This window comes from Taudactylus pleione, unplaced genomic scaffold, assembly GCF_031769625.1.
Source record: "Taudactylus pleione unplaced genomic scaffold, aTauple2 ptg000602l, whole genome shotgun sequence".
Classification (NCBI taxonomy): Eukaryota; Metazoa; Chordata; class Amphibia; order Anura; family Myobatrachidae; genus Taudactylus; species Taudactylus pleione.
In genome coordinates this window covers 4,963,607-4,980,792 of record NW_028285004.1, presented here as the reverse complement: position 1 = coordinate 4,980,792, position 17,186 = coordinate 4,963,607, and the positions used below count along the sequence as shown (strand labels likewise).

The window sequence follows — 17,186 nt, the reverse complement described above, 5'->3', positions numbered from 1 at the left end:
TGTAGTGCTGACCAAACTCCGTCCGATCAGCGCTACACACGGGGTGGAGCTGTGTCACAGAGACACAGTCTGCACCGCGGCCCGCATGGTACGCAGCTGAGGGAGGCGCCCTCCAATATGTGGTGCCCTACTCAGCTGCGTAACGGGAGAACCAGCCCTGGTCCTGGAACATCACTCGAGTATAAGCCAAGGGGAAGGGGGGGGGGGGGTTTCAGCACAAAAAATGCTGAAAAACTCGGCTTATACTCAAGTATATACGGTAAATAAGAACATGGGTACAGGGAAATATCGACGCTTCAAGGTCCTAAGACCTTTTCATCAGGACCGTACATATAGAATCAAGCAAAAACTTTTTCTATATCAAGTGCCGCCTGTTTTTTTCTGTTTGATGAGGCTATTTAGATTCACACAAAAGAAAGCCTGCATATATCAATTTATAGGAGGGCACCCTGCATTCATATTTTTGTCCGGAGCTTTGTTTGCCTTTGTTAAGATATCTTGTACACTAACTTTGATGATTTTTGGAGCTGAAGACAGAAAATTACTGAAAACCACAAACCATCTAAGAAAATTACATTTAAAAAACACAACAACAAAAGTAAAGTAAGCTTAATATTCTTGATCACATGTTTTTGTAACAAGTAGACTTGTTGGAAATACTACAATCCCTAACAGCTGTGACATGTATCTTAGTGGTATTCGGCAAAAATTATTTTGACCGAATAATGTAGTGTTCATTCTAGCATCCTGCATCTGTCACAACCCGTGCAGTTTCTTTTTCCTGTCTGGGGTGTCGCTATCTGTTATGGTGCTTCTAGCACACTCTGTTCTGTATCTCAGCAGTTTGTTGCATCAGCTGAGTGTGCTAGAAGCACCAGAGCAGAGTGTGACACCCCAGGCAGGAAAGAAGAACTGCATGGGTTGTGACAGGTGCAGGGTGCTAGAATTAACACTAATAATAATATGTGTTTTTGGCACCAAATTGAACATAATCAATACAAATATACTGTGGCAGGAATTGAGATGACTTGGGTGATATATTATTGTGTTCTAGTAGATTTTATACATTGCTCTGCATATTATACATTTAAATCATTATCCAAATCCAATTATATTTTTCCATAATAATGTTATTTGGGCTTGTCTTTAGATATTGTTTAATAACTCAGCAATTTTGTTTTGTAGACTTCATATTGAATGGTTGTTGTTATAGAATGCTATTGTCAGTGTTTCTATAGATTACCTCTGTCTTTGGCCTTATCAGACAGGAGAACCTCCACTTCTTGGTATTCACGAAGTGCATCAAGAATAATATTTCCTTCTTTGCTGAACAAAAACAACATCGGTATTGTAATGTCATCTGTGTTCTTTCCATCCCCGGCCATTTGGAACAGAGGAGCTGTGTCACTGCTGCTACCATCATTGTCATCTGCAACACAAAATACTCACTTGAAAATAAATGTACACACACACACACACACACACACACACACACACACAAAGTAGAACTGAATGCAGGGAATACACAGAAAAAATACAGGATTACTGTACATCAGGTATGTCAAACTCGCGGCCCAAAGAAGCATTTTATGTGGCCCAAATACATATATTATGTGGCCCAGTCACCCTGCCACGATCGGAGCTCCACTCAAATTGCGGCAGGGGTGACTGGGCCACATAATATTTCTGTTTAAACTTGGAATGCTGGTCTCTGAAGCGATCAGAGAAGTCTCTGATCGCTTCAGAGGCCAGTGTTCCCAGTGATGCAGTGCGCGGGTGACGTCATGACGTCACCTGCGATGTGAGCGGCCTGCCCTGCTGGATCTAGTTAGATCCAGTGAACGGCAGGCGTCTACGAAGGAGCGGTGCCCAGCGGCCAGCGTGAAGAGAGATAAGTAGGAGAGGGGTAAGTGGGGCCTGTTCTATACTGGCAGGGGGCACTGCTAGGGATATTACGGCCTCCCGGCGTCGGGGAAATGCCAGGAGTCTACATCTAGACGCCCGGCATTTCATCCCTCGCCGGGATATGACAGTCGGGAAGCCGGCTGCCGGTATTAAGGCAGCCGGCTTCCTGATTGTATACCATCTAGGTATACTTCTACAGTACATAAGTAAAGATGGGTCATCTAGACGTGTGTGTATTTCCTAAGTAGTCCACCTTCCCTTCTTTATTTCAAATGTATTTGTTGAGAAAAGCATCATGCCATACAGGAACAGAAACATAGTGATTTTAGGTAACAAGTCAGCTATGGCTATGAAATTAATACCAAGATTAAACATCACAGTAATATAATGGAGATGGAATGATGAATAGAGTTAAATATGAGAAATCACAACACTGTGCCATTGTTCCAACCCATAACAAAACAGCAGCTGGTGGGTTTATATAATCTGTGGGGAGGATTAACACTGATAAACCCTGTATCACATGGGGTTCAAGAAGACCTGAATTGGCATCAAGAAAAGGCCAAAATGCAGCAACAAGGAAAGGGAGAGACAACACTGACAGAAACAAAGACATTCAGGCATCATGTATAACCTTAAAAGGGTGGGAACGTCTAAATGATACCAGGAAGTTAGGGAAACGGCTTTTGTTGTGAATTCCCTCACATGGAGAGGCAATGTATGGACGTATGGAAGCCAGATCGAGAGAAATTCATCTGGACTCCATGTCCAGGGAAGATTCCATCCAGTCTATTTGATAAAGATACATTAACCTAGGTAGTAGCAAAGCTAATGGTATAGTATCCCTTTTTCTAGCTGCCGCCCATATTTTAGCTAATGGTATGGCAGTACCTTTCACCTTCCGTTCTTGACAGAGTGCACAGCCCCTATTCAACTATTTAGAGTTTCCATTATCAATGTTGCAGATAAGACACACCAGTAATGGAGTAGAAGAAAGCTGTTGTGCAGCTTCTAGGCCAAGGAAATAAATTACATAAGAAAGAAGGGAAAGCTGCACAGAGAACAGACCTTCTGTTATTGACCCAAATCCTAGGTACTGCAGTACTTAAGTCCAATAGCAACATACCTTGGCCCTGATTCAGACCCACTCGCAAGCGGCTGTCCTCTCGCAAGTGGGTCGATGGTGTGCACTGCGCATGCGCACGACGGCGGGAGCTCCGTCGTGCGCATGCGCCAGACGCGACGAGCGAAGGACTTTCCTTCGCTCGTTGTGTCTGATCAAAGGGGAGGTGCTGTCGATGTTGATTGACAGCACGCCCCCTTTGGTGGGCGTGCCTCCCAGACGGGGGCGTTCCCAAGGGAACACCTACCGTCAGAAGCCGGCCCACTGACATCACTAGTGATGTCAGTGGGAGTGATTTTGGCTCTGATAGAGCCAAAATCACTCCGGGCCTTGCGGTTGAGAAACTCAACCGCAGGCTCCGGCTCGCAGTGGCGATGGTCAAGACCATCGCGGCCATCAATCTGCACACTCGTATAGGCTGTGGGTGGTGACCCACACAGGAGGACGCTCCATAATTATGGAGGACGGCCCTCATTCAGAGCGTGCGCTCTGTTCAGAGCGTCCAGCTCTGAATGAGGGCCCTTGTCTGTAGGACTAGAAGGTGTATTATTGAACAATCATTTCACATGACAACAAAAGGAATAAAAGTGATGCTGAAAGCAATATTATATATATATATATATATATATATATATATATATATATTTTTTTTTTGACAGTCAAAAAACCAGAAGCACGCTTGGAAAGAGGCCTGCACGTAATAAGTGCCTACCAATGACGATTCCTCCGATGGCCCCAGATTTTTGCACGTTCCGAGCCTTCTCTGCAAACATGCACTGACCTCTCTGCATTAGTGCAATTCTCCCTTTTATTGCCTCCATGTTGGTTATTTCGGAGCAGCCACTGTATGGTACAGCTTTGGCTACAAAGCCACGGCTCTGTAACAAAATGAATCAATAAATTAATCTGCTTAAAATTGATCCTTTCCCCAGCACGTTTACAATACAGAGACCAATAAAAAGAATGCATGTCTTTCAACCCACCCATGCATGCTGCCCATTTACAGTTTGTGTGCTCAGTATTAGTCATTATTAAACACCCCAACATGTCACTCAATGTGATGTAAATAGGTTTGATTAAACTGGGTCTGTCCCCTTCAAAACCACTGGTATTAGTTAAAGGGTTCATAATAAAATACAGTAGCAGTCCCTGCTGGTCACTCCAATTTGTAATATATAGAAAACATTTTTATTTTCATAATAAGCAACTAAAAAAAAAATAAACACTCCTGCAGCACATCATTCAGGCTTTCCAGTGTATCATTGTTAAATACCATGGATGTTGCAGTACATACATTATCCATATTACATTATTATTTCAAGTGTGATGTCCACTTTAAATAAGCCAGGTAAAAGGAAGTTGATAAAAGGGCATGTACTCTATATAGTAAGGACACAGAGAAGAACAAAGCAATAAATGATTAGCCTGTATAAACATACCCCTACAATGTGCTTGGATAAATCCATTCCAAACTGGGCAGGTCCTGCAGTCAATACCACTCTTCCATAAAATGGGTGAGAGACTATTTGCACTGCACGGGGAGGCAACTGCTGCTCTTTCTGTTGCTGGCTGGAGAGCTCAATCATTTCTTGCATAAAACGTAAACCATCTTCTGCATCTATAGAACTAGCAGCCTGAAACACAGACCACTTGTAATCATGTTTCTTTCCACCTTGTAGAGTTTATAAACAAACAAACAGCTGACTCTTTAAATGGAAGGACAACTTCATGTCATTTGTTTGTAGTTCCATTTTGAAAACATTTACAAATCTGTAAAACCTCCTGCTTGAGGCAACTTTCTCAGCTGAACACAAAACTTCCCAAGGATCCACTTACTTGATTGGCATGTTGGACTAGCTGAACTCTTCCATCTTTCAGGTGAATCAGACTCACTCCCATCTTCTTCAGGATGTCCAAATGTTCGGGGTTACTGGCCATAAAATCTCTAGCACGTAATGGAGGCCTGTTTCCATTGCCAGAAATGTCATCTCTGGCAAAAGTAGAATATAACTTCCTATTAGTAGAAGTCACAGAACATTTGCTGTCTGAGGGGTTGGGTAGGGGATCCCGGTGGTCAGGATGCCAGTGATCAGAATACCGACAGTGGCATCTAGACATTTACAGGTAAGTGCCCTAACCCTCTTCTCCTGTAGTTAATCCCTAACCCCCCCACCCCTTGCAGCTTAACCCTAACCCCTACCCTAATACTTACCGTTAGGATGTCAGCGATAGGGATTCTGACCGCCGGGATGCCAACTACCTCCCCTTTCTGAGTTCATTTATTACATAAAATATGATTTTATATAAGTGTTACAAAGTGCTTATACAGTACTTCACATTGACCAAGGTCTTTATAACAAGGATGGCAGAAGACCACATCTGTTTTCATTGGTCAATGACAGTAAGCCATGAGCGATTTACATACTCTAGTGGAAATGGTATGCACCAATGCACTTTGGTTCTAATCAAAATATATGCAAAAACCTTAGGTGAGTGCTCGGCTGAGGAGCATTCGGCCTGTGCAGCCATGGGCATGGTTTGTACAAGATTTGTTATGACATGTTATGGATGTATTTGATGTAGCCGTCAGTAAATGAAGCAGGTAACTGGCTCATTTTATACCCAGAGGCGGTACACAGATGACAACAACAGTAGTCCTGCAGATGCCTCTTTAAAATTAAAAAATGTTTTTTTAATTCAGGCACTTGCCCTATGTGAAATGGCATCCAACATTAAAAATATGTACACCATATCAAAGTTCACGGTATCCCAGCATTGAATTATGCTGGGCGTTCGGTTCTCAAGTAGGTGACAGACTGGTTCCAGATACCTAATCTTGAGTTTGTGCAATCAATGACGAATAATGTGCATATTTACTGGTAATTTATATTGGCTTTTGGTTGTTTTAGGCTTGTTTTGTTTTATTCTAAGGGCTGTATCCTATTAGCTGCGATAAGCCGCGGTTTTGCAGAAAGTTTACACTTGTGCAAACTTTTCCCTAAACTTACATTAAAAAGGGTGCAGGTATATTTTTATGCAACCCCAATTTAAATACAGCCTTTATTTTAGCAAAAAAAACCAGCTGTCTATCATTTTTCCACTGTTATAGCAAAATGCATATAGCAGCCATAGGTCACAATTTAAGAACCCCAAATACTTTTATTAGGGCCACTAATACACTTCTATACTGTTTACCTATGTCAGTTTGCCTTTTTATGGGGTACAGACAGATCTCCTTAATTTCTGCTGTACTTTTTGCAGGTTAGACCACTGACAATTTTTCGGGTAAATGTCGCATCGAGTCTTTTGTACAAAGATAGTGCGAAAAACAGCAGCGTGCATAGGCAAAAAGCGCAAAATTATCGCACTAAAATCCCCGAAGTGTGCGCGAAAACTTTACGTTAATTTTTCGCATTATTGCATCCAATTGGATATCGCCCTAAAAATATTAAACTTTCAAAAAAACAGGTTTTCATATTTAATCTTAGTAATAATTATATTATATACACGCACATATTCATATACATTTTTAGCACATTCACCGATTACAAGTGAAGAAAATACAAATCACTTACATTCTAGAAGTAGTACGAGGACAATTCTTATCAACCACATTTTTTAAGGGTTCCCGGATGCTCTGAGCATACAGAGGGTCATTGCGAAAAAGGATTTGAGTGTTTGGACACGACCAATCGAAATTGCTATCGTCAAGCTCCGTGTACTGTGTAGTCTGTAAGCAAATATGAATGTCTTGTAAATCAGCTAATCTGTACCTTAGGTTATTTAAAACTGCAATAAACAAAAAAACAGGTTAAGACAAAGCAGTAAAAAAAAAAAAAAAAAAAAAAGTCTAAAGCACACAATATGGAACTATTTAGTATACAAAATGAGGGCCGGATTCAATTACCGGCGATATTAGCGTCGATTTTTCATGTAAAAATGGCGAAAACTTTCCTCCATTTTGAGAAATGGGGAAAAATGTGCAAAATCCCTATTTTTTGGTAAAAATGTGAGGATTTCTTACAGAGCCCTTTGGACAGTCCCCCGAATGATACTTTTGCCGCAAAAAAAAAATCGTGAGTTGCGTACCTTGGCGTACACACACATATATATTATATATACACACACACATACATACATACATACATACATATACACAGTGCATCCGGAAAGTGTTCACAGGGCTTCACTTTTTCCCACAGTTTGTCAGGTTACAGCCTTATTCCAAAATGGAATAAATTATTTTTTGTCCTCAAAAGTCTACACACAATACCCCATAATGACAACGTGTAAAGTTTTTTTGAGATTTGTGCAAATTCAATAAAAAAAAAAACCTAAGAAATCACATGTACAAAAGTAGTCACAGCCGTTGCTCAATACTTTGTTGATGCATCTTTGGCAGCAATTACAGCCTCAAGTCTTTTTGAATATGATGGCACAAGCTTGGCACACCTATCTTTGGGCAGTTTCACCCATTCCTCTTTGCAGCACCTCTCAAGCTCCATCAGGTTGGATGAGAAGCGTCGGTGTACAGCCATTTTCAGATCGCTCCAGAAATGTTCAAATCTGATTCAAGTCTGGGCTCTGGCTGGGCCACTCAAGGACACTCACAGTTGTCCTGAAGCCACTCCTTTGATATCTTGGCTGTGTGCTTAGGGTCGTTGTCCTGCTGAAAGATGAACCGTCGCTCCAGTCTGAGGTCAAGAGCGGTCTGGAGCAGGTTTTCATCCAGGATGTCTCTGTACATTGCTGCATTCATCTTTCCCTCTATCCTGACTAGTCTCCAAGTTCCTGCCGCTGAAAAACATCACCACAGCATGATGCTGCCACCACCATGCTTCACTGTAGGGATTGTATTGGCCTGGTGATGAGCGGTGCCTGGTTTCCTCCAAACATAACGCCTGCCATTCACGCCCAAGAGTTCAATCATCAGACCAGAGAATTTTGTTTTCTCATGGTCTGAGAGTCCTTCAGGTGCATTTTGGCAAACTCCAGGCTGCCATGTACTTTTTACTAAAGGAGTGGCTTCCGTCTGGCCAATCTACCATACAGGCCTGATTGGTGGATTGCTGCAGAGATGGTTGTCCTTCTGGAAGGTTCTCCTCTCTCCAGAGAGGAATGCTGTAGCTCTGACAGAGTGACCATCGGGTTCTTGGTCACCTCACTGACTAGGGCCCTTCTCCCACCATCGCTCAGTTTAGATGGCCGGCCAACTCTAGGAAGAGTCCTGGTGGTTCCAAACTTCTTCCTTTACGGATAATGGAGGCGACTGTGCTCATTGGGACCCTCAAAGCAGCAGATATTTTTCTGTACACTTCCTCAGATTTGTGCCTCGAGACAATCCTGTCTCGGAGGTCTACAGACAATTCCTTGGACTTCATGCTTGGTTTGTGCTCTGACATCCACTGTCAAGTGTGGGACCTTATATAGACAGGTGTAGGATTTCAAAATCATGTCCAATCAACTGAATTTACCACAGGTGGACTCCAATTAAGCTGTAGGAACATCTCAAGGATGATCAGTGGACACAGGATGCACCTGAACTCAATTTTGCGCTTCATGGCAAAGGCTGTGAATACTTATGTACTTGTGATTTCTAAAGCTGCATACACACGTAAAGATTTTCTGTCCAACCATCCAACTAGTTGATTGGTTGGAATGAAAATCTGGTAAGGTATGAAAGCAAATGACAATCAGCAATTTGCTCCCAAATGCCGGAAAATGGACAAAAACTGTTTGTTAAATGTTTGATCTAAACAATTTGTTCAAACTTGTCTGAATGACCATTTTCATCTGTTTTCTGGCATTTAAGAGCAAATTGCTGATCATTTACTCGCATACGTTACCAGATTTTCATTCCAACCAATCAACTAGTTGGATGGTTGGACAGAAAATCTTTACGTGTGTATGCACCTTTAGTCTTTTTTTTTTTTTTTTTTTTATAAATTTGCAAAAATCTCAAAAAAACTTTACACGTGGTCATTATGGGGTAGTGTGTGTGTAGAACTTTGAGGACAAAAAATAATTTATTCATTTTGGAATAAAGCTGTAACTTAACAAAATGTGGAAAAAGTGAAGCTCTGTAAATACTTTCCGGATGAACTGTATATACATATACACAGAGTGAGAGTGGGAGAGAGAGAGAATACAATCGCACAAAAGTTACAGCCACAACCATCAATAAAATAAACCATCAATAAAATTAGGCTTACAGTTATGGCTATTGACATCACTCCCCTTTGCATGCTGTCAGAGGCCTTAAACAAAGAGTAAAATGTGGGAGCCTATAAAGCTGGGAAAACACTATGCAATAGCGTACACAGCCGACGGGACAACGTGATGGAACGATATGGGTGTACGATGGCGCGATGTGCAGTTCGATGCTGCATTTAGCAGCATGGCGTCATTAATCAAATAGTCCCATCTGCTGTGCAGCACAGAGTTGCATGTTGGTTACCTAGACATTTGACAAAATAAATCAGGAATGGGTCAAGTTCTATTTTTAATTGTTCTATTCTAAAAGCTCCATAATAGATGAATGTCAAGTGCGGAATTGTAAATAGATTAAACTATTTTCGGAATTGTTTTCTTTCATGCTTCAAATTGATCTTGTGCTGACAGATGTAACATAATAAAATGTGTTTCATGACATAAATGATATCACAATTAAGGCTTATCTGAAAGAAAGAAATGTTCTAAGCCAATAATGTGCAGTGTGTACAATTTGTGCGTTATATCCCAACAAACAAGCAGAGAAGTTTTACATGTAAATTCATGAGCCAAAAGAGAAAAAACAGTAGACAGCAGCCCTGTTTCAGCAATTGATGGATTATGATCAGAAACTGGGTCTATGGGCTTATGGCCCAAAAAGAAAAACAAAACGTTATACGTACCATATTTTTCTTAGATTGTGTGTGGTTTGCTGTAGATAGCCAAAGAGGCAAGAGGTGAGCTTCTGTAGTAAAAATATAATCCTCTATATCAAATATAAGGTCTTCCCTCTCAGAGAATAGCAAATACAGATATTTAAACATCTCTGCCAGGAAAAAGGAATCCATCCTTTAACAGAAAATACAGACACATGTCCAGTTATTTCAAAAGCAGCATTTCATGGAGTGTAAAAGAAGAATACTCTATAATAGTCTAATTGCACAACACTTACTGACCTTCTAGAAGTTTATATATGCATCCAGTTCTAATGATCTTCAGCCCTAAAACTAGGTAAGGCCTTAAAACACACTTGATGGATCATGTCACATGCGAAGACTCAATCTATTCTAAGCAATGATACAATATATTTAGGTTTCCCTGTATCGCATAATTTTCTCTTGTTTTGTGTTTTTAAAATGCAGGTTTTACTGTTTAGGTGGGTATCCACTTATAGATATACAAACGAGAGCACGATTACGACATTGCAATCGTGCTCTCGTTTGTATATCTAGTGACGATCACTTGTTCAGTCCAGGCACATCCCTCATCCCCGCACACGCTGAACCTGACAAGATCATCAGGTTGACCAGCATGTACGGGCGATGTCGGAAGCAACCACGCGCATCGCTGGTCGCTTCCGACCAAAACATGCCCGATGCATGCGCGATTTGCAAGCGAATGCACGATAACGACGTCTTTATCATGCAATTGCTTGGTTAAATCGTTAAGAGGATACCTCCCTTTTAATAACATAACTTCTTTATTTACTATAAAGTCCAAAATTGCATTTGAAAATATTTAGGCATGCTTTATATAGATTAAACTAAAGGCCAAAATGGATTCTGGCAAACCATAAAGGAGCTGCTAAAAGACAACTCAACAATTACAAAAAAAAAAAAAACCCAACACACTGCACATTACATGTTGGGGTACATTTTATAAGCACAAACTTTGTCAAAAGAGTGTTGCATTTAATATTATTGCTTTTTAAATGCCACAGCAAGAACAGCCGACATTCAAAAAAAAAAAAAAAAAGTCTCTCCTTAGTAAATCTACCCCTGTATGCAGGTTTTTGAAAGTGCTGATGTGCCCTTAATCTGTCATACTAAGAGAGACAACGATTGGGGAGGGTATAATTTAATTTAAAAAAAAAAAAAAAAAAGAAGAATTTTTGTATTCGATTAAAAGCAACAAAGACCTACATAGCTTTAAATGTATTAAGTGCATATTTAGAATTCAGTGGATGTCAGTGGTTCACAGGCACCACAGTGCTTTCAGTCTGTTTTGCAATGTATCAGGAGGTTTTAGCATAATCATGGCCATGGTTATGGGCCTACCCATCGCTCCCAGGTAACCTCTGAGGGTAGGTCCCTAGCATACTGGGGTTGAGATCCAGAGTGCAGGACACCCCCAAACAGGCCCAGCTGAGCCACCCCAGGGCATCACTCTAATGAGAAAAGGTGAAGTGTAAGATAGATGAGAGCAGCTACTGCACCTCTATTGTTTGTTTAATATATATGTATTATTTTTAAACTTCCATTTTTCACCTTCTTATATATGCAGCAGTAGCTGCTCTCATCTATCTTACACTTCACCTTTTCTCATTAGAGTGATGCCCTGGGGTGGCTCAGCTGGGCCTGTTTGGGGGTGTCCTGCACTCTGGATCTCAACCCCAGTATGCTAGGGACCTACCCTCAGAGGTTACCTGGGCGCGGTGGGCAGGCCCATAACGATGATTATGCTAAAACCTCTATCTATTGCAAAATTTTATTACATTATGTATTATATATAATTAGTAATGTTGGAGTTGTGCACTTGTACTTTCTCTTCTTGTGTTTGCAACAATAGTCTCCACAGGTAGCATCTCCCATTATACATATACTCAGGGTGTGCAGTCTAGGGCCCCCTTTTCTATATAATGTATCAGGAGGAAAAGATTATATTTGCCTCAAGTTCTTCACCAAGCCAAATAAACAACCTAACTACAACATTTTAGCAACAGTGGAGGAGTCTATACTACAACTCTTATTCCATCTATTATAATTTTGTATACTCATAACTTAGATATTTGGTGGCCATGTCAGTGAAGGGATACCTGATCCATGCCCTCCCCTGTAGCAATAGAGAATTCAAAATCAAGACCTAGGGCAGGGGCGTATCTATAAAGGGTTCAGGGTGTGCGGGGAACACGGGCCCCTGGTCCAGGGAGGCCCCGCACCGCACACCCTGCACCCATAATATTACTTTCCTCTCTGGAGGCCCACGTCGGCGCAGGGGTCCGGCGCTGTAAAACGACTGGAAAATGGCCGCGGCAACCATTTTACAGTCGTTTGCGCATGCGCAGTACAGGGAAAATGGCCGCCGCGGCCATTTTCCCGGTGACCTGTGCATACACTATAGACTCTGGGCACACTCTAGTGCCCAGATTATATAACTCCGGCACTGGCCGCGCACAGCTCATTGTGCTGCCAGTGTGCTGCCGGGCGGAGAGGAGGGGGCCCGTCTCGGAGTCTGCACACAGGCCCCCTCCTCTCTAGAAAGGCCCCTGACCTAGGGGTATATTTACTAAAGTGCGGGTTTTTAGAAGTGGATATGTTGCCCATAGCACCCAATCAGTTTCTACTTAACATTTACCTGTATCTAGCACCTTCTAGAAGATATGATCTAAAATCTTATTGGTTGCTAGGGGCAACATCTCCGCTTCTAAAACCCCCTAATGTTAACGGATATACTGTTTAACAATAGATCACTATTATTTTGTATTTATTAATGCAGAGCAATAATAATAATAATAATATTAATAATGTGCTGGATTGGTTCCCCACTGCTCAAACGTGGCTCCCACGCCTTTATGAAAGCCCAAGTGACTGTTCTGTAAAACAATTCCACCTTGGGTTACATAGGATTCACATTTAATACCATTAATCTGTTTCACAAAGATGAGGAACATTGTTACCTAGAAAATAACCCATCACTTTCATTTTAAAAACTATCTACAGTAATAAAAAGACCAGTAATGCAATAACTTTTCAGTTTACTGTTAATCTAAACTATGGGGCGAAATGTCCGAGGTTGGACTTTTCGCCATCATTGACGATTTTCCAGGGGATAAAATAAAGGACGCGTGCCCGCGTATCCCCGTATTCAATTAGGAATCGGCAAAAACAGGACCCTGCTGAAAGATAAGTAACGAAAAGTCCTGTCACTTTTGGGGAAATCAGCCTATCACCCCCCAAAAGATGGTCAGACATGGGGGAACACTATGGGTACTGCCGAATTGGCCTGCAAAAGGTATTAGGGGTTTTTAAACTACCGCGGCAGGTGCATTAATCATTAATGCGCCTTTAAACAAGTGGTGAAGAATAGAATTTAGCTTCATTTAAAAAAAAAAAAAAAAAAAAAACTAGTCCCATCAAACTTGTGGTACATGAAAATGGGTGCAAGCATATTTTAAAGTCCCTAAAGTGGACTTTAAAAATCCTTAAAAAATCCACCTGCCGCATATTTGGGGACCCCCCTGAGTCAATTTCGCTAGTTTTTAAGTTTGTCACACAACTTTTTTTTTTTTTCACCCCCCCAAAACGAAACCACTTTTTTTGGGGTGTCCTATGCTACTTTCTAAAAAATTTATTGACACAGATAACTTTTAGGGTACATTCCAAGGGCTGCAGGGTACTTTTTAAAAGTCTGTGTACCCCAAAACCCCAATTCTGCACTTTTTTCGCCACCTATTGAGTGGTGGAAAGTTATCCCCGTTTTTTTACAAAGAGTTTTCGCACCTGCGAAAAGTCTTTGAAATTGAATATGGGGATAAGTGAAAATGGTGAAAATGACGTCATACCTCTTTTCGCAGCCTAAGTAAATATGTCTCTATGATACAAAAATAGAGCAGTGAACATGTTAACACAACATAAGGTTTTGCAGCTGTCTGATGGATCAATAAAAGTATATCATGCATACCTGTCTTCATGACTCCCAGTGCGCACATCTTTGACTGCTGCAAACCCGCAGGGGACACGTGCATATTTATTCAAATTTTCAATTATTGTTTTGCCAACTTCTAGATAATAAGGATCACTGGTTGCCTGTAACAGTTAGTATGAAATAACCTTAAGTGATTACTGCCACATACACCAAACAATAAATATATATTTAGATCTAGATGAAGAAATATTCTCGAAGTGTACACCAAAACATATTAAAAAGGATCTTACTTTGTACAAGAAATATGTACTTTCTGCAAACTCTGGTCTTAACGGATGTTGAGCCCAATGAACTCTGAAATCAGTTGTGAAGGCCTAAAATATTTAAACATTAAACAAAATAATTACTATGCAATTACAAACATTTTCTACAGCAATTGCAAAACAGAGCAAATATATAACTTCTACGGCGCACCCTAAATTAGCCGTAGGTTGATCACGTGGTCTGTCCCACGGGCAAATTGCCCAGAGCCATTTAATTACAGACTCATAAAGAATGTGCGTGCAGCCCCGAGGCAGTAGTTAATGCTCCTTTCTGCTAGTACCTTGGGATGGCGTGCGCAGGTTTTGCAAATCATTCTTATCTATAGTCTGAAAGTAATGCTGGTTTTATTGCTATTGCTGTACAACCGGACATGAAGTGACAACTCTCTTCGCAAAACTAGAAACTAAAAGAGGATGGAGATAAAAGCCATACTGTAACCAGCTTTTGCATGTAAATATATATATATATATATATATATATACACACACACACAATTACACACAGTACTACTCAAATAGTCATTCAGATATAGGAAAGCGGTATTGTATGAAATACTAATGCGCTGCTATTTATAGTATAATAATAATAATAGTGTGCATTTTTTTTTAAAATATAGTGATAGTGATGCATAGTCGATGGCAGATATAACTGTCCAACGTGCTGTGTGTACACTAGAAGAGGAGTCTGTGGGGAGGGGGTCACGGCGCGACTACCGGTCAGCAGGACCCAAGGCCAGATGATGGTTTAGTGTTTATGAACACTGCAGGTATATCTGTTAGGTGTGTACCCAGCTTAAGAAACATTGGTTCGTAAACAAAAAAGATTTTTTTCCTACTTTTCACTCCAAGCAATGGATCTCTCCACACTACCTTCTACACCATATTTCTACACATAACTTGTTAGCTACCAGTCATTACATGATTTATGTGCAGCTCATTATTCAGTTATATCCCACCGTAATTAAAATGGCCCATTCTCAGCATGCCATACCTAAGACACGAACTCTGAACCTCACGTACTACAGTCAGACACCTACCATATAGGCTATTTGCTCATGCATAGGAAGCCTAGAAAGTTTAAGTATATGAAGCTAGTTGTAATTGTCAGTTTAAACCACTGCAGCCAAGCAGATCAATACACTGTGCAGTCAAACGGCATAAATTGCAGTGTCACAATTATTAATAGTCCACCTCGCGAAGGACAAAAAATATCTGTTATATACTTACTGTAACTCGCAGGGATAGCAGTAATGATAATCCCCCCCCTCCTTGTGAGTTACATCCCTGGGTCTTGGAGGAGTATTTCACATTTTTTATAGACTCCTCCTGGGAGTCTGACCCTGCGAGATTGCTTCCGTAGGCATAAAGCGGTTTAAATCATCTGAGCATGGTGTAAACCTATGGGGCCAAACTTCGAACAGATTTGCTTTTTGGAGTTTGGTACAATAAACGAGAAAGAGTGTGTCTGTCTGTCCATTATGTACAGCCAAAGTTTTGGACCTAGCACCACCAAATTTGGCATTGTGGTGTAGTTTGACCAGGATTAGGTTTCTGCCTAGGTTTAAACTTCATTAGGGCCACACACTGTCACACAATCCCTAAAAATAGGGAATCTCAAATTACATTGAAAGCTACAAAAGTATCCTTTTAACCTCAGTCTGAGCAAGTGTCAAACTTTATGACTCATGCAAGTTCACATAAAATCCACAGCTAGTCCTTCTTAAAGTGACCATATATATTAGTCAGCCCTCTGTGCTTGCATGCAAGGGCATAACTAGAACTCTGTGGGCCACATAGCAAGATCTTAAAAGGCCCCAACCCAGGAGGTAAAAAAAAGAACATTGGCCCCCACACAGAGCCCATTCACGTTATGCCACACAGTAGTAAACCTTACACTACACAGTAATGCCCTTTACAGATGACACATAGTAGTAGTGCCCTATATACACATTATTCCACACAGTAGTAGTGCCCCTTAAACATTATGCCACACAGTAAAGCCCCTTACACATTATGCCCCCTCCAGCAACTGTCCCTCCAGCAGCCTCTCGCCTCCCCCAGTATGCCATCAGTAGCCAGCAGGTGTGGAATTGGGCCGAGCCTCCAGCTAAATACAGACAGCACCGGCCCAATTAGAATCTGGCGCCGGTCACAAGTCAATAGTTGCTCACGGACTGGCAGTCAATCAGAAGCCGCCACTGCTTCGGTCCACGAGCTCCGATTGCCTTGTGACCAGCGGTGCTGTCTCTCCATGTCTACCTGCCTGTGCGCCAGCTGTAATCAGCTGGCGGGCCGGCACCAAATCAACACTGCTGACACCTGGACCCCCCTCGGCGACCCTGACTGGGCCTTGTTGGCGTGACTGGGTTCAGGGAGAGCGGGAGGCCAAAGAGGCAGCTTGGGCACCATAGCAGCGGCGCACACTGTAGTTACGCCACTGTTTAAATGCATGTTAGCATACAGTGGGGTCATGTTCAGGATCAATGGAAAGGGGTTACAGGCGAGTACAATGTAAACAAATAAAGGCTGCAGGTGTACTTCAGGAACCAGTCTTCAACCTTGGCTGTTAGTACATTGTGGGAATACATAACATTATGCAGAAACAGTAGTTTGTGTAATTTTATGAAAAATGGTCTTGATAAATAGACCCCTTATAATTCATAGGCTTCATATGCAAGAACAAATACAGATGTGTCCTCATACATTGTTGCTACAGTTGCATTTAAACAGCCCCTCTTGGCCTGCCAGGTCCCTTGCAATGCAATGAAATGCAATTAAGATGCACATGGAGACTGCACCGATTAATTTGATATGCACACTTGTATATCCATGTGACCGTCTGAATCGGTGTACGAAATGCTACAATGCAGCGGCCGCTGCTTTTTTCCCACACAACAAATTAATTAGTGCAGTATCCTGCTGCGTCTTTGTATAGCATTATGACAAAGATGCGTTTTGGCTGAAAGAAGCTTGGCGTAAGC

At 41.5% G+C, this 17,186-nt stretch overlaps 1 protein-coding gene across 1 annotated transcript in view; it reads right to left on the bottom strand.

Annotated features, from left to right (window-relative positions):
• Positions 1-17,186, bottom strand: part of EDEM3 (ER degradation enhancing alpha-mannosidase like protein 3) — a 112,363-nt gene that overhangs the window by 10,634 nt on the left and 84,543 nt on the right. The window contains exons 12-19 of the mRNA XM_088453910.1: positions 14,173-14,256; positions 13,919-14,043; positions 9,922-10,087; positions 6,604-6,758; positions 4,865-5,018; positions 4,468-4,662; positions 3,741-3,906; positions 1,244-1,429 (exon numbers count right to left, since the gene is read on the bottom strand). Coding sequence (XP_088310036.1) covers positions 1,244-1,429; positions 3,741-3,906; positions 4,468-4,662; positions 4,865-5,018; positions 6,604-6,758; positions 9,922-10,087; positions 13,919-14,043; positions 14,173-14,256 — 1,231 coding nt within the window. The remainder of the gene's footprint in view (positions 1-1,243; positions 1,430-3,740; positions 3,907-4,467; positions 4,663-4,864; positions 5,019-6,603; positions 6,759-9,921; positions 10,088-13,918; positions 14,044-14,172; positions 14,257-17,186) is intronic.